Below are 24,893 nucleotides of genomic sequence, written 5' to 3' on the forward strand. Positions count from 1 at the left end.
GGAATTAGGGCCCTGCAAGTAGTCGCGGGGCCTGGAGTGTCGCGTGCTCGAGGCCCAAGCTGGGGGGCGGGCGGGGGCAGCTCGCACAGGCCTGGTGAACCTCGAGGAAGAGTCTGGGTCTCCTCACCAGACTGTTTTAATAGATGATTTTAATAGACTGATCTGTGGTGTGTATCTTAGAAAGATCACACATGAGAATTGTCTCAGGTAACTTTATAGTTTCCTTAAGGCTTTGAAAGTCATTTCCTAGGAATCCTAGTTGTTTAGTGGAAACCTGGATTTCTAACCAAAAAGACCAGCGTTTTGGTTCTGGCTCCTCTGTGTTTGAGGTTTGTGACCTCGAACAGATCATTCTCCCAGCCTTTATTTCCTCCAGACTGCCCTGGGAATAATCAGAGCTGATTCAGCTTGACCCACATGGTCTGTGAAGGTCACTCAGAACCCACTCACACATGCCTGTGTGTGCATGTGCACATACACACATATGTAAACCCTTCCGCGTGCCGAAGTACAGACGTGCGGTACGATCATTTCCCCTACGGTCGGCCGGCCTCTGAAATCCATGCCTGTGTGGTGGTCAGTCTCGGGGGTCATATGTCGTCCCTGTTTCTTTTGCTGAACTTCTCCCAGCTTCCAGAACTCTTGAGGTGACTCATGTGACAGCTTCCTCAATTCTGCAGCTTTTACAGCTTATAGATACTTTATGCACATGGTTTTATTTAACTTTCCTGGTCTCTCTTGCAGATAGGTGTGAGAATCTCCTCTTCCTGGGTGAGGCTACTAGACCCAGTCCTTAGAATTAGCCCTAATATTGGTGGGGATGTAAACTGGTGCAGCCACTGTGGAAAACAGTGTGGAGGTTCCACAAAAAATTAACAGTAGAACTCCCCTATGACCCAGCAGTAGCACTGCTAGGGATTTACCCAAGGGATACAGAAGTGCTGATGCATAGGGGCACATGTACCCCAATGTTCACGGCAGCACTTTCAACAATAGCCAGATCATGGAAAGAGCCTAAATGTCCATCAATGGACGAATGGATCAAGAAGATGTGGTTTATATATACAATGGAGTACTACATGGCAATGAGAAAGAATGAAATCTGGCCATTCATGGCAATGTGGATGGACCTCAAGGGTGTCATGCTAAGTGACATAGGTCAGGCAGAGGACAGATACCATATGTTTTTACTTATAAGTCTAACAGGAGAAACCTAACAGAGGACCATGGGAAGGGGAAGGGGGAAAAAGAGTGAGAGGGAGGGAAGCAAATCATAAGAGACTCTTGAATACTGAAAACAAACTGAGGGCTGATGGGGGAGGGGGAGAGGGATGGGGGTAATGGACATGGAGGACACTTGTGGGGAAGAGCAGCGGGTGTTATATGGAAACCAACTTGACAATAAACTATAAAAAAATAAATAAAATAAAAAAGAATTAATCCTCATAAAGGGTACCTGACTGGCTCAGTCAGTGGAGGACACAGCTCTTGATCTCAGGGTTGTGAGTTCAAGCCCCACTTTCACCATGGAGCCTACTTAGGAAAAAAAAAAAAAGAATTAGCCCTAATAAGAACCCAAATAGCAAACAGTCGGGAAATTTTTGTGCAATTTAAAATTCAGGCAATACTAAGTAGGCTTATTTAGAAACATCATGACCGTATTAGTTTCACTATATGAAGATACTGTTTGATTCTGACAACAGGCTGTCAATGCACACCTAAGCTAACTTCTTTCGTGTTTTGAATTTAGGTTTTTCAGAAACGGATGGTGGAGTCAGGCTTTCTCACTGAAGGAGAAATGGCCTTGATCTTTGTAAACTGGAAAGAGCTCATCATGTCGAACACAAAGCTACTCAAGTGAGTTGTGAGCAGCACCTGCCAGCCCCCAAGACTGACCCTTCCGCACAGAGCTCCCTGCAGGGCTGCTTAGCAAAGTTACTTTCAACTATTTTCTGCTCCCTCAAGCATTTTATGTTAGTATCATTCTATGAGATGCTCTATAACTGTAAAACACATAATTTCTGAAGTCGAGAAACATAACAAAGAAAATACTTTGATTAAACACAGATTTTAAGTCATAAAATAAGCAGTATATTAACACATGATTTCAAAATATACTTGACTGTACCAGCTAGAGTAGGCGGCAAGCCGTGGCCCATGGCCTGGATGTTACTGGCCGGCCTGGCATTCTCCTAAGTCCCTGAGGCCTGTGAGGACAGACGCCTAGTGGGGGAGCGGGGGGTCAGCAGCCCCAGTTGTCACTGCATCCCCGCCCTCCTGGGGACAATGCTCACCTCCACCTCCACACCTGGGCTCCTGCTCCCTTTTTCCCCTACAGAGTGTAGAAAATTCCTTTCTTCTTGGTTCAGCTGAGAACAAGCTAGAATTTTTCTAAAGGAACTTTGCTAAGAAACAAAGATGAGTCCAAAACAAGTCCAAGGACCTGGAAACACCCAAGTGTACAGACTTCGTTTTCTTACTCTTCTTTGCTGACTTTTTGCCCAGGTTGGCGCGGCCAGCAGAACGGAGGCCCACGCTGGCTCCTTCTCCTGACTCTTCCCTCACAATGCCAGGTTTTTCGTAACCCACTGGGGGTCATTGCCATTAGCTCCCCGTGGTGTTTAGCCTTTATTTGCCACCGACATGTACAGCGAGAGTGTGTTGTTCGCAGGGCCTTGCGGGTGCGGAAGAAGACCGGCGGGGAGAAGATGCCCGTGCAGATGGTGGGGGACATCCTGGCAGCCGAGCTGTCCCACATGCAGGCTTACATCCGGTTCTGCAGCTGTCAGCTTAATGGGGCAGCTCTGTTACAGCAGAAGACCGACGAGGACACGGATTTCAAGGAATTTTTAAAGGTAACTCCACCGTGGGGTCCTGAGCAGGCCAGCCCGCCTCCAGCGCAGCCGCAGTCAGGACTCCACCCGGGAAGGGCGCCGGCAGTTTCCAAGGAAACACCGATACCGCAGAGACTTCTGAGTGCTTGTGTTACCGGCCATGTTGAGCTGTGTTTCTTGCCACTGGGGCCGTGAATTTGCCCCTCTATTAGTAGAGTATTCTTTAAGCCTATTTACTTAAATCTGCTACTTTATAGTCCAAAATTTTCCAGCATGTCACTTAATTAATTTTGTAAATTGTATTTATTTTATATCCATCTTATGCCAGAAAGGGTATAAGATAGCCTGCTCACATATCTAAAATGCAGCAAGCTGAGATGACATGTGTAAGTGGGTGAACACAGTGGGACGGAAGGAGAGGCGAGGACGGGGCAGCGCTGGGACTCGGGACGCCTCATAACCACACACGCGGGACCCGCGCCCCGAGCTCCGGGGCCACTGCGGGGTCCTCACAGCATCCAGCAGCCACTGGGAAGAGGACACGATGCCGTGGTTGTAAATTAAAACCAAACGCTGGGTAAGGAGAAGCAACGCTAGCCCGCCACTCAGGACGCGGTGCCAGGTAAGGAACGGACGCTGTGAGTGATCCAGCCCGAGCCTCGCGTGACCCTTGTCACCATGGCGTGTCAGCGTGAGAACCTCAGGGACGTCGTTCAGTCACACAAACTGTTACTGTACGTGTGACACTAGCGAGGGAAATGAAAGTAAAATCTGTTTTCTTGCTTTTTTACATGTTTTCTTCTTTCTTGGTTTCTGAAATAGTGCATATTGGGATCTGTTACACAGCCACAGTGCCTTCGGGGAGAATGCCTAATTTTAATGTCTTTATTATCAAAAAATGATGGAAACATGATTAAGCATAAAATATGAGGTGTTTAGGCAGAGGATAAAAGTTCCAACAGGAAAATGGAGTAAGTAATAAAGATAAAAGCACAAATGGTATCAATATATCTAAGAACAGATACATTGAGAAGAACTAATAAAATATAACTCTGGTAAATCTAACAGAGAAACAGAAAACCACAATTAAAAGGAACAGACATGGAAATATTTCTTAAAGTAAAAGAACATATAAGTCAAAGATTTATGCCAGTAAATGTCAAAAGGTTATTAAAATTTGTAGTTTTCTGTTATAATGTGAAAACTGCTTCAGTAAGAATGGAAAATCTGAAGATACTATGAGCCAAGGATAAAACTGAGTAACTTACCCCCAAAAGAGGACCTCGGTTCACCTGATGGACTTAATGGTGAATTCTTTCTAACCATAAACGAATAGTTAATTCCATTCTATACAAGCTATTACACATCATAGAAAAAAAATCAGAAACCTACTTAATTCATTGTTTAAACAAAAGTGTTCCTGACCCCAAGGCCTGTTTTTGTATTTGTGTTTAATTATAAAAATGAGGGGGCGCCTGGCTGGCTCAGTTGACTAAGCATCCAAACTCTTGGTTTCGGCCCAGGTCATGATCTCACAGTTTGTGAGTTCGAGCCCCAAATCAGGCTCGTTGCTGTCATCACAGAGCCTGTTTGGATTTTCTGTCCCCCTTTCTCTCTGCCCCTCCCTCACTTGTGCATGATCTCTGTCTCTCTCAAAAATAAATTAAAACATTTTTAAAAAATTTAAAGTACTTTTTAGCACAGAGACCACATAATAAGCATTCAATAAATGCTAATTTTATCTACCTTCCTTATGATGATCATAGGGATGCAAACATGATTCAATTTAATTCAGGCCCTGAGGGCTGATACTTTGGTGATAAAGGTGGGAGGCACAGGGTTGCTTTGAAATGAACTAGAAGAGGGGCACAGGGCTCAGAAGAAGGTGGCGCAGTCAGTTAAGCATCTGACTCTTGATTTCGGCTCAGGTCATGATCTCACAGTTGATGAGATAGAGCCCCACGTGGAGTTCTGTACTGACAGCGTGGAATCTGCTTGGGATTCTTTCTCTACCTCTTTTTTTTCCTTCCCCTCTCACACACACGTGTTCTCTCTCTCCCAAAATAAACATTTAAAAAAGAAATGAACTAGAGGAAACATACAAGGGAACCAAAATCACAGACACAAACACTGGTCAGAAGAAGATAAATGTGGAATTGTGAGTGCGTGCAAATGTTGTAAAATAACGGTAGAGGGCGCCTGGGGGCTCAGCTGGCTGAGCCTCCAACTGTTGGTTTCAGCTCAGGTCATGATACAGGGTCGTGGGATCGAGCCCTGGATCAGGGAGGCTCTGCCTTGGATTCTCCCTCCCCCTCTGCCCCTCTCTCCTGCTCGTGCAGTTGTGCAGTCTCTCTCGCTCGCTCACTCGCTCTCTCTCTCTCCTCTCAAATAAAAATAAATGAATGAATAAAATAAAATAATAGAATTAAAAATAGGATCTTTAGGGGAGACTGGCTGGCTCAGTCAGTGGAACAGGCAACTCCTAAGCAGAGTTGTGGATTCAGGCCCCACATTGGGTGTAGAGATTACTTTTATTTTTTTTATTTTTTTAACAAAATCTTTTTAAAAAACTTTTTTTTAATGTTTATTTTTGAGAGAGAGAGAACATGAATCGGGGAGGGGCAGAGAGAGGGAGACACAGAATCTGAAGCAGACTCCAGGCTCCAAGCTGTCAGCACAGAGTCTGATGTGGGCCCAAACCAAGGGACCCTGAGATCATGACCTGAGCTGAAGTTGGCTGCTTAATGGACTGAGCCACCCAGGTGCCCCCAAAATAAAATCTTTAAAAATAAATTGGACCCTTACCTTCTAAGTAAATTTTTTAAAATTTTCCAAATAGTAATAATAACAATGTACATAGGGTTCAGTACCATCACAACTATAACAATAGTAAGAATAAATAAAAAGTTTATAGTTTCATAATGAAAGGCATTGTGTTGAAAATAATAGAATTAAAAATAGGGTCTTTAGGAGAGACTGGCTGGCTCCCCTAAATCTAGCAATAAGCTGTATTCTAAATGTTACTTTTTAAAAAGTCTCAGAAAATGCAGAAATGAAAAGCATGAGGATGCTTGCTATAGCAGCATATAGAGATATATCCAAAAACAAAAGAGATGGTTTTAATATCCCATAGTGGGAAATGAATAGGTAAATTATAGTAAATTTGCTGTTCAGTCATTAAAAATGGTCGTCAAAAAGGTCATCCAAGCATACTAGCTACTCTGTTCAAGTGCTGTGTTAATAATAAGGGTAGAAGCAAATAAGATGTGGTCCTTAAGTCCTGGGGATAACAGTCTGCAAGGTCATGGAGACGCTGCCAGCATGGCACCTCCACCTGTCTTCCCCAGTCCAGATGTGGTGTCATGATGAAGGTGACCAGAGGTGATTTGTGGGGGTCAAGAAAGGTCACTGAACATGAGAGAAAGCATCAAGGAAGGAGGAGGCCTGGCCACGAAGAGGGATAATCTGAGTCTACAGAAATGAGTATGAATTAGCCAAGTGAAGAAAGAGCAGAAGGGACTTAGCAAAGGCTAATGCATTCATTACCTGGCACATCGTAGGTGCTCAGTAAATGGCAGTGGTTGTTTCCAATAAAGCAGGGATAGCAGGGAGGCAGAGGTGGGGGAAATGACAAGCTGTAGAAGAGAGTTGAAGGTGACTCCTAGATGTGTGGGGGAGGCGGGTGGTGCAGAATGGGCCTACCAACTCAGGCATGGAGGTGGAAGAGAGGCTTCATGAAGGAAGAGGAGGACTTTGGGGTGTACTGAGGTGTTGAGGTGCCTGTAGGAAGGAGAGTAACTCGGCCAGTGTGGAGCTCTAGAGAGGGTCCGGATGGCGGTGATCTGAGATTCAGCTGCCGGGGGCTTTGGGCAACAGTAGAAGAGAAGAAAGAAGTGAGGGCTGGGAAGGAGTGGACTGGGAAGACAGCCATCAATGGTTCTGGAAGCAAAGGAGGCAGTGACAGCACAGGCTGCCAAATCCATGTGACAAAGAAAGAGCTGCAAAGCATCCAGTGGGTTCACCCAATGAGGGGACATACTCTGCTGTTAATCTGATGCGTATCATTTTGAATCCTTAGTTTCTAAAAGAAATTTGAAATCTAAAAGGCAGTCAGAGTCAGGAGTGTAGTCGGTGTTTCCTTTCTCGTTGAAGCCATGATTTCCTCATGAGCCTCTCTGTTATTTGCAGAAGCTGGCCTCTGACCCTCGATGCAAAGGAATGCCCCTTTCCAGCTTCCTGCTGAAGCCCATGCAGAGGATCACCCGCTACCCTCTGCTCATCAGAAGTGTGAGTGCCCCGGCTGCGACAGAGGAGCCGGGCCCCTGGAGGTCCCCCAGGCCATAGTCAGGGAGCCAGCCCTGCCACATGGTCTGATGGACCAGGCACCATGTGTACGCGCACCCATATACACATGGACACGAACATGTACATACAATCTGGATTAGGCAAGGAAAAGCCATCCAGTGTCACTTAGATAGCCTGTCCTCTCCCTCCCCAGGAAAGTCCCCTGGCTCTCTCAGAGTCACGAATGTGGTTTTCCAGGCAGGGCAAGTGCCCTCTGGGCCTGCAGCTGTGGAGCCTGTCGTGAGCCCAGACGGAGTCCACTACTGGCACAACCTCAGGCTCCGGTCTTCCCGCTGAGATCTAAATTCGTCCACCAGCTACACACCTTTCCGCAGACGTCTCAGGAGTCCCAGCTCAGTGTGTCCTACCCTGAGCTCATCGTCACCCCCTTGCCCTTCCCCGCTTCAGCTTGCTGACTAAACAGCCCCAAGATACCATCCATCTTTTAGCATAAGCAATGTGGGCCTCTTGAGCCGACGTGCCTTCGAAGGAGAAGGCGTACTTGCAAAAGATTTTTCCACAAATTATCAGATACAATTTTAATCATCTACAAAGAAAATCAGTAGAAATAATATAAGACTGTTACTTTTATTATCCCTTGACCATTGGTCTCTAAGCCATGTTGACTCATTATGGACCTTATGTTACAGAGCTTACATTTCAGTTATGATGCCAACCTGCCCCATTAATACACAGTAACCCACAGTCCCTTACCTGAAATACTTTGAAGCAGATGTGCTTTCAGAATTCAGAATGTAATTCAAAAACGGCATATTACATGACACCCCAGCAAACCCTGGGCGTCACCTATGGCCAAACACAGTAATATTCCTACAGTGAAATCCATGAATAATGGATACATCTCTTCAGTTTAGGTCGGGTTTTGCCGCCAAATGAATATTGAAGAAAAGCTTTAGGCTTTCAGGGCTTTATCCCATTTTGGAATTGTAAACAAAGGGTGGTGGCCCCAGGTGGCCCAAGTCCAGACACAAGCCATCTGCTGATGAAACCACACAGTTGTATGCCTGTCTCTATTCTTTTACATTTGTCACATTAGTTTGAAGTCACTTTAGAATGAACTGAGTATGTTTTCCTGCAAGCTGATGACGCTTTATTGTATTTTTCCCATAGCAGAGATCTCACCGCTTTTTTCGGAGTTGTAAAAAAGATCAGTGACCCAAAATGTCATAAGCCATTGCACTTATGAAAGCTGCAGCCAGATTACACTGGCGAGTTCACCCTAAAGGCCATGGCTTAAATTACTGGGGGGGGGGGGGGGGGGGGGGGGGCCATGTGTGGTAACCTGTGTACCAAGACCAAACCAGAGAGTCGCTGGACACCCACAGGTTTCAAGGCACTTGATCCATGTAGCAGTTGGCACAGCGTCTTGTAACTGAGTCACCTCGCTCCCCAAGAACTCTGGGGCTACGTGCTTCTTCAGGGCAAACGATGGTCTTACTGTTGCACATGCAGCACCCAGCACGTACCGCAGGCAATAGGGCTTGTGGGTGGAAGACCCCACTTCCCACGTGACGCGGCCTGCTCTTTTCCAGATTCTGGAGAACACCCTGGAGAATCACGTGGACCACACCTCCCTAAAGCTGGCTCTGGAGCGGGCAGAGGAGCTTTGTTCCCAAGTTAATGAAGGAGTTCGGGAAAAAGAAAATTCAGACCGACTGGAGTGGATCCAGGCGCACGTTCAATGTGAAGGTCTTGCAGAGGTGAGGCCTGCAGTGTTGAGCTGGGTGCCACTAGGCAGGCTCTGGGTGGGGAACCAGGTTCAGGCCTTCCCCTAGTGTGGACAGGACATGCCTCAGTCCAGCCCACATGGACTCACTGTCCTGCCCCTCTTGGGCTGTCACTGTCCTTTCTTAGGATGAGAACTTTGATATCTTTGAATTCAGCCCGTAGAATCCGTATTCCGTGGGTAGAAGTAATCACTTTCCCATGTCAGTTTGGACTCTGAAGGCAAATCTGTGCACCCTCAGATCCCGGGCACGAGCCTCTCACGGGGCTCTGGGGTGGTTTGTGCAGAGATTCACAAAGTGACAATTTCTCTTTAAGCAACTTATTTTCAACTCCCTCACCAACTGCCTGGGGCCCCGGAAGCTTCTGCACAGTGGGAAACTATACAAGACCAAGAGCAACAAGGAACTACATGGATTTCTCTTCAATGACTTTCTGCTTCTTACCTACATGGTCAAGCAGTTTGCCGTTTCCTCAGGCTCTGAGAAGCTTTTCAGCTCTAAGTCCAATGCCCAATTCAAAATGTATAAAACGGTAAGTGTCACATTCCTGGCGGTGGCATCAGGGCCATAACAAGGTGTTTTCTTCACCTGGAGGACCTCCTTCCTGGCCTGAGCCTTTCCTGTCTTCATGGGACACTCTTCACCTGTCTCCAGATGGGTCACCCCTCCTTTGTCACTTCCCAGGGAAGCACCCCAGTGTGGCCAGCTGACAGCTGGATTCCAGCTTTGGATTCTGCTTCCTCCCTGGCAGACGTGACACGACCCTGCCTCTGTCCACATTCAGCATCAGGTCTCTCTGTAAAACCGAGGCAAAGTGCCAAGTTTAGATACACAGAGGAGAGACCCTGTCACATGAGCAGTCATAGACACTCAGAGCTCCTGTCCCCAGTTCAGTAACATCTCATCTGCCCGAGATGTTTTCTTCCACAAAATGGACATAGTCTCTTTTTCCCTAAGTAAAAGACTCGAGAAACTAGACCCTTCTTCTCAACAAGGCTCTTCAGGACCAACAGAACCCTCCCTACATGTAGGCAGATGGAGGGTTCTGGCCCATTTCACAGTCTGTGTTTTGGCCCTAACTCTTTCAGCCCATTTTCCTGAATGAAGTCTTGGTGAAACTGCCCACAGACCCTTCCAGCGATGAGCCTGTCTTCCACATTTCTCACATTGACCGGGTCTACACCCTCCGAACAGACAACATCAACGAGAGGTCAGTCCTGACCACGTGTGACCTGCCTTGCGGCTTGATGCGTCTCTTTTTCACAAACCCACCTCTAGTGTGTGCTCAGTCCTGCTAATTCTGTATCTATCTTCAGGCTCTCCTAACCAATGCACTCCACCCTGGTCCCACTGGGCAGCCATGGTTTAGACATGCTGGTTACTGCAACCACCTCTGTGTGTGTCCCTGCTTCCAGTCTCTTCTCAAGATCTTCCAAATTGGGAGATCCAATGCCTTGCTTCCTAAAATCCCTTGTGCAGCAGTCCAGGCTCCATCACCTGGTTTCTGAGACCCTCTTTGTGTGTCTCAGCCTCAGTCCCATCCCTCCACCACACAGGACCTGCACTCCAGCCAGAACGTCTGCCTCCTGGCATGGAGCGCCTTCCTCCTGCTCTTTGCCTGGCCAGCCCTGCGCCCTGTACGGGGAAGCTCAGCACCTGTGTGATGGCACACCAGGGGCTGCTCCTCCCCTCTGCGCACGTGGTTCTTGGTGCTCTTTGTATGGTAGAATGTCGTTCTGTCATGTCGAATTACCACTGATGTGGCATCTTCTATTTCCGTGTGCTTGCGCCTTGCAAGTGCCTGGTGTCTTGTAAGCAGTGAGTAACTGTCTAAACACTCTCAGCTTGAAAGTCAGTTAGCAAACAAGTCTTTCAGTTGAACTAATACTAGATCTATGATGGGAAACTTGTCAAAGCCAAGGTCCGCAATGGAGTGAAGAACAAGTCAGAGCTCCGGGGCACCTGGCTGAACCCGGGAGGTACGTGGGAAAGCCACCCAATGGCTGTGCTCTGCTTCTCCTCCAGGACTGCCTGGGTCCAGAAGATCAAGGCGGCATCTGAGCAGTACATCGACACGGAAAAGAAGAAACGGGAGAAGGCTTATCAAGGTAGTTGGTGGTGCCCTGGAGGGTTGGAAGGAGCCGCTAGGGGTCCCGGGGGGAGGGGGCGGGTCCAGCCCTCAGGACGCAAGCTGCCACTCCTGCAGGGCAGGGCTGCACAGGGACAGCCTAGAGCTGTGGTTTGCTGTGGGATCAGACGGCAGGACCTAGCAAGACCTGCTTGGCTTCTCCTGCCCTTGAGACCTCCCCGAGTCCCCTGCCCACTACACAGACGGGGTCACCCAGGCCAGCCCTGGCACCTCCCTTCTGTCTGTAGTGAAGGAATAGGGTCCTTTGCACAACCAAGCCCACTTCTGCTTGGTCCATTTTGCTTCATCCAGCTTCACTTCTCTGGCCTGTTTGGCCTGTTTCCCGTCAGCTCTGCTCCACCTCTCCCACCCGGCCTCTGCCCCGGCCCTCCTCTGCCCACCTGTCCTCCCTCCCGTGATGCCGGGTCCTGGACCTCCAGGCCCTCTTCCTTATCACCAGTCCTTCACCCCTTTTGCCGTTCTCATTCTGTGCAGAGGGCTTCCTCAGACACCAGTGACCTGACCCGCTGCTTGAGTCACTTTGTCCCCTGCACCCAATGGCAGGAAGTCAAGGCTCCTCCTCCCCCTTGTACCTGGAGCTCGACCTCGCCCAAGTGTCTCTGTCCCTCTCCTCCATCCGTTTCATGACAGTCCTGCTGGGCTGCTTCCCCGAGCCCACACTCCAGACACATGACTTCTCCCGGCACCGGCGGGCCTGACACCATGGCATCTCCTGAGCAGTTCTGCGGACGGCAGCACTGTCCTCGCCACCCAGACTGGAAGTGTGCCCTCCGCCCTCCTGCTTCTCTAGTCAGAGGCCGAGTCCCACCCCATTCTCTTCCCCGTCCTGGGCCTTTCCTGGTGGCACAGACCCTCGCTCCAGTCTCCACTCAGGCCCCCCATGACCATCCCCTTCGTTCCCAGAGTATTCTTTCTACAGGGCTGACTCGCCCTGCTGAAGCATCCCCCCACTGCCTCCCAAATGAAGGATAAATCCTCTCCCCAGACTCTGGGCCCAAACCCAGAATCCCCTGTTCCCCAGCCCCATTTCCTCCCTCTGCCTCGCCTGCGCCACTGCCTGATCGAGCCCGCCTCCCATGCCCCCTCCAGGCCTTCCCTGTCCAGTCAGCCCTCCCTCTTCCGTTCTGGCTGCTAGAGCTGCAGCTCTTTATGTTTTTTTATTCAGGTTTCCCTTATTTTGTTATAGACTCCTGAAAGGTATGTGTCAATTGACTTTTGCTGATTGAATCTTATTTTAATGGTACTTCAAAGGCTTGCTATTAAAAAATCAACGACTGAATGATTCAGAAAGCAAATAATCTCTTAATTGGTAAAGATAAAAATCAAGAGTTTTTGTTAGTTTTGCTTATCGTCAATATCTATACATATTGTTATGCATTTTCTATGTGTTCAATTCTTTAGACATTTATTGATTACTTACCCTGTGCCAGGCCCCGTGCTAGTCTTAACCAGGCCTTCAAAGATACATAGGGGAACTTATTTGTCTTTAAGGGGAACCAAGTGTAGGCGCCGCACTGGTGAGTTGGCACAAACAATGGGGGGAGGCTTCATCCTATTCTCCTAAGTTCTAGTTGCCCTAAGTTTTAAAAAATCACTAGCTCACCCAGCAGCCTTTTTAAACCCCTGAGGGCAACACCTGCTTAACCAACTTCATATTTACCAGTCTGAGTTCACAGACCCGTTCTCCTCCATATGAAAAGGGTTTTGAGTACATCCCCAAATAGAATAAGGTCTTACTTGAAGCTGCATTACCAACTGAAGTGTTTACATGTAATTGGAATGGTGGTGGATGGCAAATCGGCTTTCGGCACCCGCTGGTTAATTTTTTACCTTGCCACTACCAGAGAGCAGAAGTGTACAATTTACATAATAAAACTTTTGTAGAGGTCTAGCATGGGCCTAGCGCAAAGTAAGTAGCCAATAAATGTTAGCTGCTTTTAAGTGCTGAATGGATATAATGTATTATTTTATTAATATTACCATTTGCTAGCCAATGGGATGTTTATTAATACAAGGCTGAATAAGCAGTAGACGCCCTGCAGCCGCCTTTCCTGACAGAGGACGGACAGGACACAGAATTTCAGAACCAGCGGGCTGTGGGGCGCTCCTAAGCTGAGTTAATGGATGCGCAGGGCGGGGTAGAGAGCGGGGAGTGACGTGTGGGATTGGACGCGCATCTTCAGACCTGGGTGGGATGCAGACAAGCAGAGATGGTGGACAGATACTCCATCGGGTGACACGGCCTGGGCAAAGGCACACAGCAGCCAGATGCTGGTCTGCCAGGCCCAGTGCAGGGGCCGGTGACACTGGAGAGTGTCAGGATTGGTTAGGACAGACTGTCCCCACAGTGTCCTCCAGGCACTACCTGCGTTCTCAGAGAAGAAACTGATGTCACTCGTCTTCCTCTCTTGTAGCTCGCTCTCAAAAGACTTCAGGCATCGGGCGTCTGATGGTGCACGTCATCGAAGCTACAGAACTAAAAGCCTGTAAACCCAATGGTAAATGCTTCTTTCATTCAACAGATGTGGTAACTGGCCTATTCTTTGCTGATGATTCTTCTGAACATTGAATAATGGGACACGTTTAAAAAATCAGTGTTTCCAGTGCCACTAAAATGGTTATTGGACCAATAGTATCCTCACTGTGTCTTGCTAATAAGTACCAGCGCCTCATTCCTCAGGGCTTCTGAGTAGAAATTGCACAGACACGTGTCCAGCCTCACGGGGAGCATTTGGGGCGCTGGAGCCCACACAGGTGCTCCCTAGTTTATGAAGCTATCAGCACTGGGGATATGGAGACCCTCAGTCTGGGCTGGGCCCTCAGTCAGTGCCCCTGCTGTCGTGGCTTACAGAGAAGCATCCATTTGGCTCCTGCTTCTGCTCAAGTAAGGTCCTGTCGTCATTTATCTTACGTACACATGCCACATGTGTCTTTGGTTTGTTTTTGTCCAGGAAAGAGCAATCCATACTGTGAAATCAGCATGGGCTCCCAGAGCTATACCACCAGAACCCTCCAGGACACACTCAATCCCAAGTGGAATTTTAACTGCCAGTTCTTTATCAAGGACCTTTACCAAGATGTGCTGTGTCTCACCATGTTTGACAGAGACCAGTTTTCACCAGATGGTAAAGTATAACTCGACCAGGGAATCTGAATACTCTAGAATTTAGGGTCTAGATCCAGGGTGCTTGGCTTTCCCTGTGATACCTAAGGAAAATGACATGGGCCCACGGGCACCTGCAGCTCATGTGGGAAGTGGGACGGGTCTTCCAGGAGGAGGGATGGTCCCTGGCGTGTCAGTCATGGACCCCCGTCACTCCCTACTTACACAACAGAAACCCTGCTCCCAGAACCTACTCAATGGGTGAGACACGCTCTGCCTGAAGGAACTTGGATTCCAAGAAGGCAGTTTCCCTCCCATGGACCTCCCACTGGACGTGCGTCCATGCACAGTTATCAGACAGCCACTCACCAAAAGAAGTTAACTGTTCTGGATTTGAAAATCTTACGAATGTTTTCAGACACTCCTCCTTTGACTCTCACATGTCTATTCTCCAGATTTCCTGGGTCGCACTGAAGTTCCAGTGGCAAAAATTCGCACAGAACAGGAAAGCAAAGGCCCCACAACCCGCCGACTCCTGCTGCACGAGGTCCCCACCGGGGAGGTCTGGGTCCGCTTTGACCTGCAGCTTTTTGAGCAAAAAACTCTCCTGTAGGGGCCTCAGGGATCTGCCCAAAAGGCTGGGGCTAGAGCCTGACGGTACTGCCCCGGGGCTAAAGGAGCATCACACAGCTTCATCCATCACAGGCCACGCGCGCCGGGCCCAGCCCTCTGTTTTATTGCACACTAAATTGCTAGCAATCTATGCAAACATGATCTTTCCTAGAAATAAACCAAACCCACAGCACAGTGCCTTGTATTAGTGTTAACATGTTTGGCTGTGTTTAGATGCCATGGTTTCCATTTTCAGGGCTATAAAAAGTATTATGTGGAAATGAGGCATCGGAACAGCAGACATTACCACTTGGTTGAATGTGTCCAGTGTGGGTGGTTTTGGTGACGCTGTAACCATTCCACGCCGTGTGACCTCTGCGGGGTCACAGCCACTCAGGAGGAGAAGGATCAGGAAGAAACGCTGCAGCCTCAGCGTGGGAACAGCCTGATACCGAAGTAGGTCTACTCGTGCACTGAATGAGAACAGAAACTTGATCATTTTATTCCTGATTAGATTTTATCATCTCGGCTGAGACAATATAGTTTGAAATCTAAGGGGGAAGGCTTGATTTACTTTAAATACTGTGAACTCTAATGATGTGGAAAATATTTTTCAACTTTAATTTTCTGAAGTATAAATTATTTATGTAAATTCCTTGTTTTTGCATATTTCATAGGACATGCATCTTTAAGCTTTATCATTGCCAATATGTACAGAAAGAATAAAAATATAAGTTTATGAATGTAACTTTTCAAAGCTTGACTGATTTACTTTCCACCTGAAAGGCTCTTGCAAGGTAACTTCAGGGGTTGCTTGTAATGAAACCAAATTTCCTTTCTGTGACAGTGGCCAAAACCAAGGACAGCATGGGGAGGAGGGTGCCCAGGAGACCCTGGAGCACTCACTCCATGACTCTGGTAAATTGACCTACGGTTTCTGGGGCGTGGCGTCGTTGAAGGCTAGACTGCTGAGCTCTGTGGGTGTAAGACCACACCCCTTTGAGGCCTCCTGCCGACCTGGGTGAGCAGGAACCTCAGAGGTAACTTTGGAGTCGAGAAAGACACAGACCTTAAACGTCTGCAGCAGGCCCTCGGCCTCCAGCTCCAGAAGCACCTGTTTCTCCCTGTCCCGTCAGACCCACATCCACACCTGTCAGAGCTGCTGGTTTGGGCTCTGGATTTTGTAGTGTGAGATCTGTTTTGAACATTGGTAAAAATCGGGTCTTACCCACTAAATCCCTGAGTTAATGAGTACACCTGGAAAAAGATCTGTTTTTAGAAGGAACCACGAAGGCTGTAGGAGCCTTGATTCTCAGGGAGCTGGAAGAACAGAAAAGATTCAAATGTCTCTCCACCGCAGCCCCTGGTTCTGTCTAAACATAACCACTGGGCAGAGAAGGGCTGGAAAACAGAACTCGGAAATCTGTCATTCCAGGTATTAATCCTGGCACCAGATGGTCTGGACTAAGAATCGAGACCACCACCACTTTCAACCGTGCAGCTGACGTTGAACAAGTTACTCAGCCCCTCTCCGAGCTTCACTTAAGGGGAGGTAATACTACTCTCTTGCTGTGAAAACTTTTACATGAATATAAAATACCTTGTGCAGGTCCAGGGCTCCTGGCTGGCTCAGCTGGTTAAGCATCCAACTCTTGATTTCAGCTCATGTCGTATTCTCACAGTGCGTGAGTTCAAGCCCCGAATCGGGCTCTTTGCTGACAGCATGGAGCCTGCTTAGGATTCTCTCTCTTCCTCTGCCCATTCTCCGTCAGCACTCTCTCAAAATAAATAAACTTAAAAAAATGTTTGAATAAAAAATATCTCGCCCAGCTCCTAGTTCACAAGAGCTCAATAAACAGTAACTATTATTATTTGGCTATTTCTTGCAACATCTTACCTTCTGGAGAGAGAAAAACCTGTCGGCAGCATTTTAACTGTTGCAAGACACGAGGAAGTAAAGCTCATGAAGCTTTATTGCCATGGCCTCCTTACAGATGGCACAGTCCCTGGCAGCCATGCCCACACGCCAGCCGCAGGGAGGCTGGGTGCTGCCCCAGGACGTCTGCCATCCTCACTCTTCTTTCCACAGGCTGTGACCCCCACCTGTGCGGCCTTCCCCAGCCACCCGGATCACGGTCTGTGCTGTGTGGCCCCTCAAACCTGTGAGCAGAAGGGAAGCACTGAGTGCGGGGCAGGGAAGAGGGGCTGACAGGTAGAGAGGACAGCCGGTGGATCCCACCTGACACTCCACCCTCCTGCCTGAGCTGAGACCTTCCAGGCAGCCCTCTCCTCACCTCTCCCCTACTCTTTGTGGTTTCTGCAACTCTCAGCCAAGGCTTCCCAGGTACTGACCTCTCTGTGGTAGCGGGGAGGTGACTGGCTGTCCACAGAACACCTGCTCTCCCTGATGCTGTGCTCAGAGCAGCAGAGCCTACTTCTCCCGGCAGCCTCCCCCCTGCAGTTAGGGACAGCCATGTCCTCCGCAGTGGAACACGTGCGACCTGGCCCACTTACATGCACGCCCAGGGAGAACCCCTCCATGACCTCTTCCCTCTTCAGGTTCCCCAGGACAAGCTTGGAAGCCAGGCAGTGAAGATGACAAAGGTTCCATCAGCCAAACTCATGAAAGGACAGCCTGCCACCCTGCTAACCCGTGAGCAAGAAACTTCTATTGTATGTAAACCAAACTCCCATTGTTTGGGAGTTTGCTGGTGACAGCAGTGAGGCTACCCTTCCAGAAGGGCAGAGCTGACTACAGTCCCATCCAGATCTGAGGGGCGTGGCTCTCTGATAGTTATTCACAGAGAAAACTGCTGAGGAACGTGGAATGGAAACTTCCATTCTTCCATTCAGGAGACTCTCTCTGTGAGAGACTGGGGGAAACAATGCCATTGGGTGAGACCTGGGTTAACAAACTATCTGACAGGATTTTCATGCTCTGTGCGGTGGAGGCAAGAGCGGGGCGGTCGGTGGACACACAGGTCCGCGGCACAGCAGACACCCAGGAACCCTCACAACTCCCAAGCATGAGACGAGAGGACGGAAGGGAAGAGCGAGTAAGAGCTGTACATGTGCCAATCAGATTGGGCGCTCTGGATAAGAAATGTGTGCGTGGAAAATGCTTGCATATAAAACAACTTTTATGATTAAATAACTTTTACATATCAAAACCATCATTTGCCTAATTTTTTTTAGTATAAATTTCACTTCAGAAGATTCCCACCTATTGTGACTGCACTAAGGAGAACAGATTTGGGGCGGGGGCGGGGGGGGGCTAGTTGTATAAATGGTAGGAAAATGGCAGGGGAGCAAAAACTCAGGGAAAACCTGAGGAAATCTTAGAGGGCAGAATCCTATGACCAGGATTCCTCTCACCTCGTGAGGACACAATCTATCCCCCAAGCAGGGCCCAGGGTCCCACGATGTGCTCCTTTTCTGAGTTTCCCAACCCCAGGGTTGCGGCAGCACCGAGCCCAGAGGCAACGCCACCATTTCCTGTGCATGAAGTAAATCTTCTGCAACCTCTTTTCCACTCCCTTCTTTGCCACCGGCCTTCTGTGCCCTGGGGAATCCATGTGACAAAGAGATGCGTCAATGGCTCAGATTCCAGAATCAATGCCTGTCATCATGCACACGTTGCAACTTGTGCAGTCCCAGCCCTGCTCCCCCAGATCGCCTCGGCTCACCACACAGTTCCTCTGGTCCCTTCCGTTCTCCTGGCAGAGCTTTGAGGAATGAAACTGCCTTCCAAAAATGGTCTGACGTAGGTCAGTAGTCTTCTTCATCAGATACTTATATTCTGAAACAGATAAGTTTCTCAGGACTGCAAAGAAAAACAGAAAAAAGTATCTCAACTCCATGAAAACAGAATTTTATTATTCACTGATCATCTGAAAATCAAGTTAGCAAACTCATACTTCATGAAAAGGAAGGCCTGAGTAGGTATCACTTGGTGGCTGCCCATGTATCAGTCTGTTGGCACAACTGTTAGGTAGGCAGTGAGTCATGTGACCCTTCTCTGGCTGTGGCCGAGGTACCTGGTCCCAAGCCTCAACCCCTAGAGCTGTAAGGGGTACAAGGCGGCTTCCAGGCAGTCTTGCACTGCTCAAACCAGAAACTCAGGCAGGCCCAGGGCATCCATTTTCCAGCACATGCATAGGAAAGCAGAGAAAGCCAGTGTGCAAAGAAAGGAAGCAGGTTCACAAAAAAGCTCTGATGAAAGCCATATACTCCCGAGGAGGAAAGGACATGGCTTTTTAGTCCCTTAGGACCTGGCTGTCCTCCTGACTGCTATGGTCTGAATGTCTGTGTCCACTCCGCCCCAATTCATATCTTGACACCCAACCCCCAATGTGGTAGTATTAGGATGTAGGGTTTGGGGGAGGTGATTAGGTCATGAGGACAGAACCCTCATGAATAAGATTAGTGCCCCTATAAAAGAGACCCTAGAAAGCTCCCTCACCCCTCCCAACATGTGAGAACATAGTAAGAAGGTGCCATCTAAAAACCAGAAATTGAGTTCCCACCAGATACTGAATCTGTCATTACCTTGATCTTGGACTTCCCAGCCTCCACACCTGTGAGAAATAAATTTCTGTTATTTATCAGCCCCCCCAACCTCTGGTACTCTGGTATTCTGTTACAGCAGCCAAACAGACTGAGACACTGACCATGGCTTCTGTAACAGACCAGTGCTTTCTAACCTACCTAGGCTCCTTCCTCCCTTTTTTTAACTTGAGGATTCTGCTTTGTGTAATCACACTGTCCCTAACACGGCTACCTTGTCTTTAAGTCCTCTCCTCCTTTCCTGAGCAGCCGTGTGGAGGCATCTCCAGGTGTGTCCTCCCAGGGCGCTTCAAGGGCTGCACCCAGTCCTGACCGGGAAGCCCAGGCCTCTCAAGGGAAAGAAGTTTTCTCCTTCATTCCTCTATTCATTCCTGTGTTCATTCTTCCATTCCTTCCTTCCTGCATTCATTCAACAAGCATTTACTCATCCTCTACTGCATTCCAGCTAAGTGCTGGGAACACTAGGATAAATAAGACAGAGTCCCTGCCCTCAAGGGACTTACTGGGGAAAAAGCAGATGGACGGTGCAGTGGTACATGCCATGTGAGAGTTCTCTCTCTTGCCTGGACTGTGATGACCAGCAATAAAGAGAAGGAACAAAGGCAGGAAACAATGTAGCTGGTCAGGCAGTTATAACTGTGCTGACTTGACCCAGCTATTTGTGTAGTTTATTTCTATTTCTTTTCCTTAAGAGAAATGGGTTTGTTGGTTGGTTGGTTGGTTGGTTTTAGATGAATCCAGAAAAGGTAACAGAGCCCAGAAAGCACCTTAAGTGCTATGTTAAGAGTCTGGACTTTATTGTAAAGATTATGCGAAGCTACTGAAGGATTTTTGATTGGAGAAGGTTGATCACTTCAAAGAGACTCCTTCAGCTGCTACGTGGAGAATTCACTGGAGGACACCAGGTTAAAAAGCAGAATACCATTTAAGGAGCTGAGAAGCTACAAAGGGGGTGATAAGGAAATAAAGCAAAACAATGCCTTTGTCTTGCTGGAAGATAGGAAGTTATATAATTATGTCATCTAAATTAAAATATTTGTTAAAATTTATAAAGAAGCCAAGAAATAATTTTTTTGAGAGAGACAGAGAGAGAGAGACAGCATGAGCAGGGGAGGGTCAGAGAGAGAGGGAGATACAGAATCTGAAGCAGGCTCCAGGCTCTGAGCTAGCAGTCAGCACAGAGCCCAACACAGAGCTCGAACCCACAAACCATGAGATCATGACCTGAGCCAAAGCCGGACGCTCAACTGACTGAGCCACCCAGGCCCCAAGAAGCCAAGAAATAAACATAAAACTTCCAAATCAGAAGGGGAAACAAAGTAGCATTGTTCACTCCAGGAAAACTCTAGATGAGAGATAAAAAGGAAATGTCAGGGTACCTGGGTGGCTCAGCTGGCTAAGCATCCGACTTCAACTCAGGTCATGATCTCACAGTTCATGGCTTCAAGCCCCACATTGGGCTCTACGCTGACAGCTCGGAGCCTGGAGCCTGCTTCAGATTCTGTGTCTCTATCTTTCTCTGCCTCCCTTCCCTGTTCACACTCTGTCTCTGTCTCTCTCTCTCTCAAAAATAAAGAAAAATTTTTTTGAAAAAGAGAGCATGATAGAACTTCTATGTTTTATATAGGATTTAGAAGTTTGCAAGGCCAACATCCCTGCTACAACAACTAGAAAAACAATATTTACTCCCTGACCCCAGAAAAAAAATTGTAATTTTAAAGTCATTGGGAGAGCAGAGAGCTCTTTCAGATGAGCTGCCAATCTCCACTGGGGGAATTTGCAACCTCAGGTGGCAGGGTATACACTGATTTCTCTACATTCTCAGCATTTCTTTGGTGGATTTTTTTCTCCTAGGCCTGGTTGTGATCTTGGCAGGTGGGTAGTTAACTTTGTTCTCAACTAGTGGTGGGCAAGATAAGCAGAGCATTGGGATAGGGTCCCCAGGAGAGGAGAGAGACACTCCAGGCCCTGATTCCAGATAGCCTTCCCCAAAACCTATCTGAAAAAGAGCCAAATAAAATGCTAGAACCATAAAAATAAAACAATGGAAAAGAAATCATTGGTAGGTTTAACAAGAGTATTAGTTACAACTGAAGAGAAATTAGTAAAATAACTAGAATCAAATATAAAGTAATAAAATGATGGAAAATATACAAAAAATGGTAAGAGACAGGATGCAATGAGATAGTAAGGAAATCTAAAATATATAAATTGGAGTATCAGAAAGAGGAGAGAGAGAATATGGCACAGGTAATAAAGAGAAAATGAGACCTTCCCAGAACTGATTAAATACATCGATTTACAGGTACAAGATGATCTATGAATTCCAAGTAGGAAAGATAAAAAGAAATCCATAAAACTAAAGAAAATAAAACAATAAGAAAAATTAAAAAGCCTCCAGAGAAAAAGACAATTTTCTTCAAAAGGTCAACAGTGAGGCCAGCAGCTGAGTGAAAGACAATGGGACAGGAGGAAGGGGAAGCTGGCAGTGGAGCAGAAGGGTGCCGGGCTCACCTCGTCTCACAAATACAACTAGAGGACTATCACATCATCCTAAACACCCCAAACATTGACCTGAAGACTAGCAGAACAAACTCGACAGGTAAAGGCCGAGAAGAGGCCACATCAAAGAAAGTAGGAAATGTGAAGACACAGTCTGGGAGAGAAACAGATTGTGGACAGTGGGAAGGAAGCCATGGTAGTGGAGAAGGATGAAAACCAGACTCACAGGGGAGCCCTCAGGGGGAGAATGAATCCCCACAGTAATTGGCTTAGAAAGCAAAAGGCGCCAAATTTCAGGAGTTCTTGCAATCAGTGGGGCTTAAAGCCTGGAGTTCTTGGCTCTGGGAAAACTCAGAGGACATCAGGAGTGCTCTTGGAGAGAAGGCAGGGCAAACTTACAGATACACAGTGTGGAAACAGTGATCTTGAGAGGACCTGGGGCACTCAGAGGGGAGATCAGTTTCTCATCTCAGGGCATGTCCCAGAGAAGCAGCATTCACAGAGAGAGCCCTCCAGAAACTAAGGAATTGGCAGGTGCCATTTCCCTCCCCTACCCCTCAGCAAAAACACAGAGCCACCTGTGGGAACAAGCAAAGCACCAATACTTGCTAACTTCCTTACACCAACCTCTGTCCCACCCCATGCTCCAACTGCCCTTTCTAAAGTCACACTTGCCTTAGTCCCAATACAGCAGGCCCCCCTTCCCTAGAAGATGGGCCCAAATCGCTGCCCATGCATTTCCTGACCTGGGAGTTTTGCAGAGCCTCAGTTCCAGGGATGGTGGTGACAGGGCCCATTTAACAAGCAGACAGGGTGCACCTAGTTAAAACACACCACATTCAGGCCAGGGACCAAACAGTGCCCACAACATGCAAAGAGAGCCTCTGGACACGACTGGCCTGAAGGATAAAGCAGGCAGGACAAAACAGCAGAGCACACACTGGAGACAGTCCTGAAACTGCTAGGCCCTGGGGCACAGGAGACACTGCACGGCAGGGCACTACAGGACCTCTTCTTCATAATGCCATTAACTTCAAGAACAAGAGACATAGCTGACTTTCTCAACACACAGAGACAGGCACAGAGACTTAGACAACATGAGAGGACCGAGGAATTCATCCCAAATGAAAGAACGGGACAATGCCATGGGCAGAGATCTTAATGGAGCAGATATAAGTAACATGGCTGACAGAGAATTTAAAGTAATGATATTAAGGATACACACTGGACTCGAGAAAATAATGGAGGATATCAGTAAGACCATTAACACAGAGGTAAGGAATAACACAGCAGAAATAAAGGGCTCAATAAACAAAATGAAATACACACTTGATGGAATGAATGGCAGGCTGGAAGAAGCAGAGGAATTATTTAATAACCTAGAAGACAGAGTAATGGAAAGTAACCAACTGAACAAAAGAGAAAAAAAAGAATTATGCAAAGTGAGAACAGGCTCAGGGAACTCAGTGACTCAATCAAATGTAATAACACTCATATAATAAGAATCCCACAAGAAGAAGAGAGAGAAAAGGGGGCATAAAATTTATTTGAAGAAATAATAGCTGAAAACTTACTTAATCTAGGGAAGGAAACATCTAATCCAAGAGGCACAGAGAACCCCCCAACAAAATCAACAAAAGCATACCCAAGACATAATTAAGATGGCAAAATACAGTAATAAAAAAATTAAGAGCAGTAATACAAAAAAGATAGTTACATACAAAGGAAACCCCAAAGGCTTATCATGGATTTTTCAGCAGAAACTTTCCAAGCCATAAAGGAATGGTAGGATATATTTAAAGTGTTGAATGGGAAAAACCTGTAGCCCAGAATATTCTATCTAGCAAGACTAGAAGGATAACGAGTTTCCCAAACAAAAACTAAAGAGTTCATGACCACTAAACCAGCCCAGCAAGAAATATTAAAGGGGACTCTGAATAGAAAGACCAAAAGTGACAGTATGAAGGCAGGAAACACAAAACCAGTAAACATGAATATTTCTGTAAAAGTCAGTCAAGGAATTCACAAAATAAAAGGATGTATAAAATATGACACCATTTACCTAAAGCACGGAGAGGAGACAAACTATTCCAAAACTTGATAAGGAAAGAAAACTTACAAACTTGTTCTATAAGACCAGCATTACCCTGATATCAAAACAAGATAAAGACACCACATACACAGACACAGACAGAGCACAAACTATAGGTCAATAGCTCTGATGAATGTAGATTCAAAAATCCTCAACAGGGGCGCCTGGGTGGCTCAGTTGGTTAAACCTCCGACTTCGGCTCAGGTCAGATCTCACGTTCGTGGGTTCGAGCCCCGCGTCAGGCTCTGTGCTGACATCTAGCTCAGAGCCTGGAGCCTGCTTCCAGTTCTGTGTCTCCTTCTCTCTCTGCCCCTCCCCATCTCATGCTCTGTCTCTCTCTGTATCAAAAATAAAAAATAAATTAAAAAAAAAATCCTCAACAAAATATTAGCAAACCAAATTCAACAATTCACTGAAAAAATTATTCACTGAGGTCAAGTGGAATTTATTCCTGACATACAGATTGCCAACAGATTTGCGAAAATGTTCATCATCACTTGTCATCAAGGAAATGCAAATCAAAACTACAATGAGATACCACCTCAGACCTGTCATAATGGCTAAAATCAACAACACACAAAACAACAGGTGTTGGCAGGGATGTGGGGAAAGGGGAACACTTCTGCACTGTTGGTGGGAATGCAAACTGGTGCACCACTGTGGAAAACAGGATGGAGGGACTTCAAAGAGGTAAAAAGAGAACCACCCTATGATCCAGCAGGTGTACTACTGGGTATTGACCCAAAGAATATGAAAACACTAATTCAATGGGATACATGCATGCCTGTATTTATAACAGCATTAATTACAACAGCCAAGATATGGAAGCAGTTCAAGTGTCCATTGATAGATAAATGGATAAAGAAGATGTGGTGTATATACACACACATACAATAAAATCATTCAACCATAAAGAATAAAATCTTGCCATTTGCAACAACAC

General features: G+C 47.1%; 1 protein-coding gene and 2 long non-coding RNA genes across 10 annotated transcripts in view; 1 reads left to right on the forward strand and 2 right to left on the reverse strand.

Moving 5' to 3' along the window:
* ITSN2 (intersectin 2) overlaps positions 1-15,538 on the forward strand; it is a 138,857-nt gene extending 123,319 nt beyond the window's left edge. For 5 of the 6 annotated variants that reach the window (XM_029938202.1, XM_029938203.1, XM_029938206.1 and 2 more), the window contains 10 exons: positions 1,751-1,857; positions 2,672-2,855; positions 7,023-7,121; positions 8,732-8,899; positions 9,243-9,458; positions 10,015-10,136; positions 10,952-11,034; positions 13,490-13,573; positions 14,027-14,200; positions 14,634-15,538. In XM_029938202.1, the coding sequence (XP_029794062.1) occupies positions 1,751-1,857; positions 2,672-2,855; positions 7,023-7,121; positions 8,732-8,899; positions 9,243-9,458; positions 10,015-10,136; positions 10,952-11,034; positions 13,490-13,573; positions 14,027-14,200; positions 14,634-14,791 (1,395 nt within the window). In that variant the 3' untranslated portion in view covers positions 14,792-15,538. Of the gene's footprint in view, positions 1-1,750; positions 1,858-2,671; positions 2,856-7,022; positions 7,122-8,731; positions 8,900-9,242; positions 9,459-10,014; positions 10,137-10,951; positions 11,035-12,240; positions 12,273-13,489; positions 13,574-14,026; positions 14,201-14,633 lie in introns of those variants that run through there. The other variant, XM_029938208.1, reaches the window with a different exon arrangement.
* LOC115290290 lies at positions 13,011-14,867 on the reverse strand. The gene is made up of 2 exons (XR_003908037.1): positions 13,441-14,867; positions 13,011-13,260 (listed from the first exon to the last, which is right to left on the reverse strand). It is a non-coding gene; the product is annotated as an uncharacterized LOC115290290 (long non-coding RNA).
* Positions 15,539-16,714: 1,176 nt separating the features above from the next.
* LOC115290289 overlaps positions 16,715-24,893 on the reverse strand; it is a 9,252-nt gene continuing 1,073 nt past the window's right edge. Inside the window, exons 1-4 of one of the 3 annotated variants that reach the window (XR_003908034.1) lie at positions 19,339-19,362; positions 18,477-18,613; positions 18,166-18,352; positions 16,715-16,950 (exon numbers count right to left, since the gene is read on the reverse strand). This is a non-coding gene — a long non-coding RNA (uncharacterized LOC115290289). Of the gene's footprint in view, positions 16,951-17,966; positions 18,353-18,476; positions 18,614-19,338; positions 19,363-24,893 lie in introns of those variants that run through there. The other 2 variants (XR_003908036.1, XR_003908035.1) reach the window with 2 other exon arrangements.

Source organism: Suricata suricatta, chromosome 4 (assembly GCF_006229205.1).
Source record: "Suricata suricatta isolate VVHF042 chromosome 4, meerkat_22Aug2017_6uvM2_HiC, whole genome shotgun sequence".
Lineage (NCBI taxonomy): Eukaryota > Metazoa > Chordata > Mammalia > Carnivora > Herpestidae > Suricata > Suricata suricatta.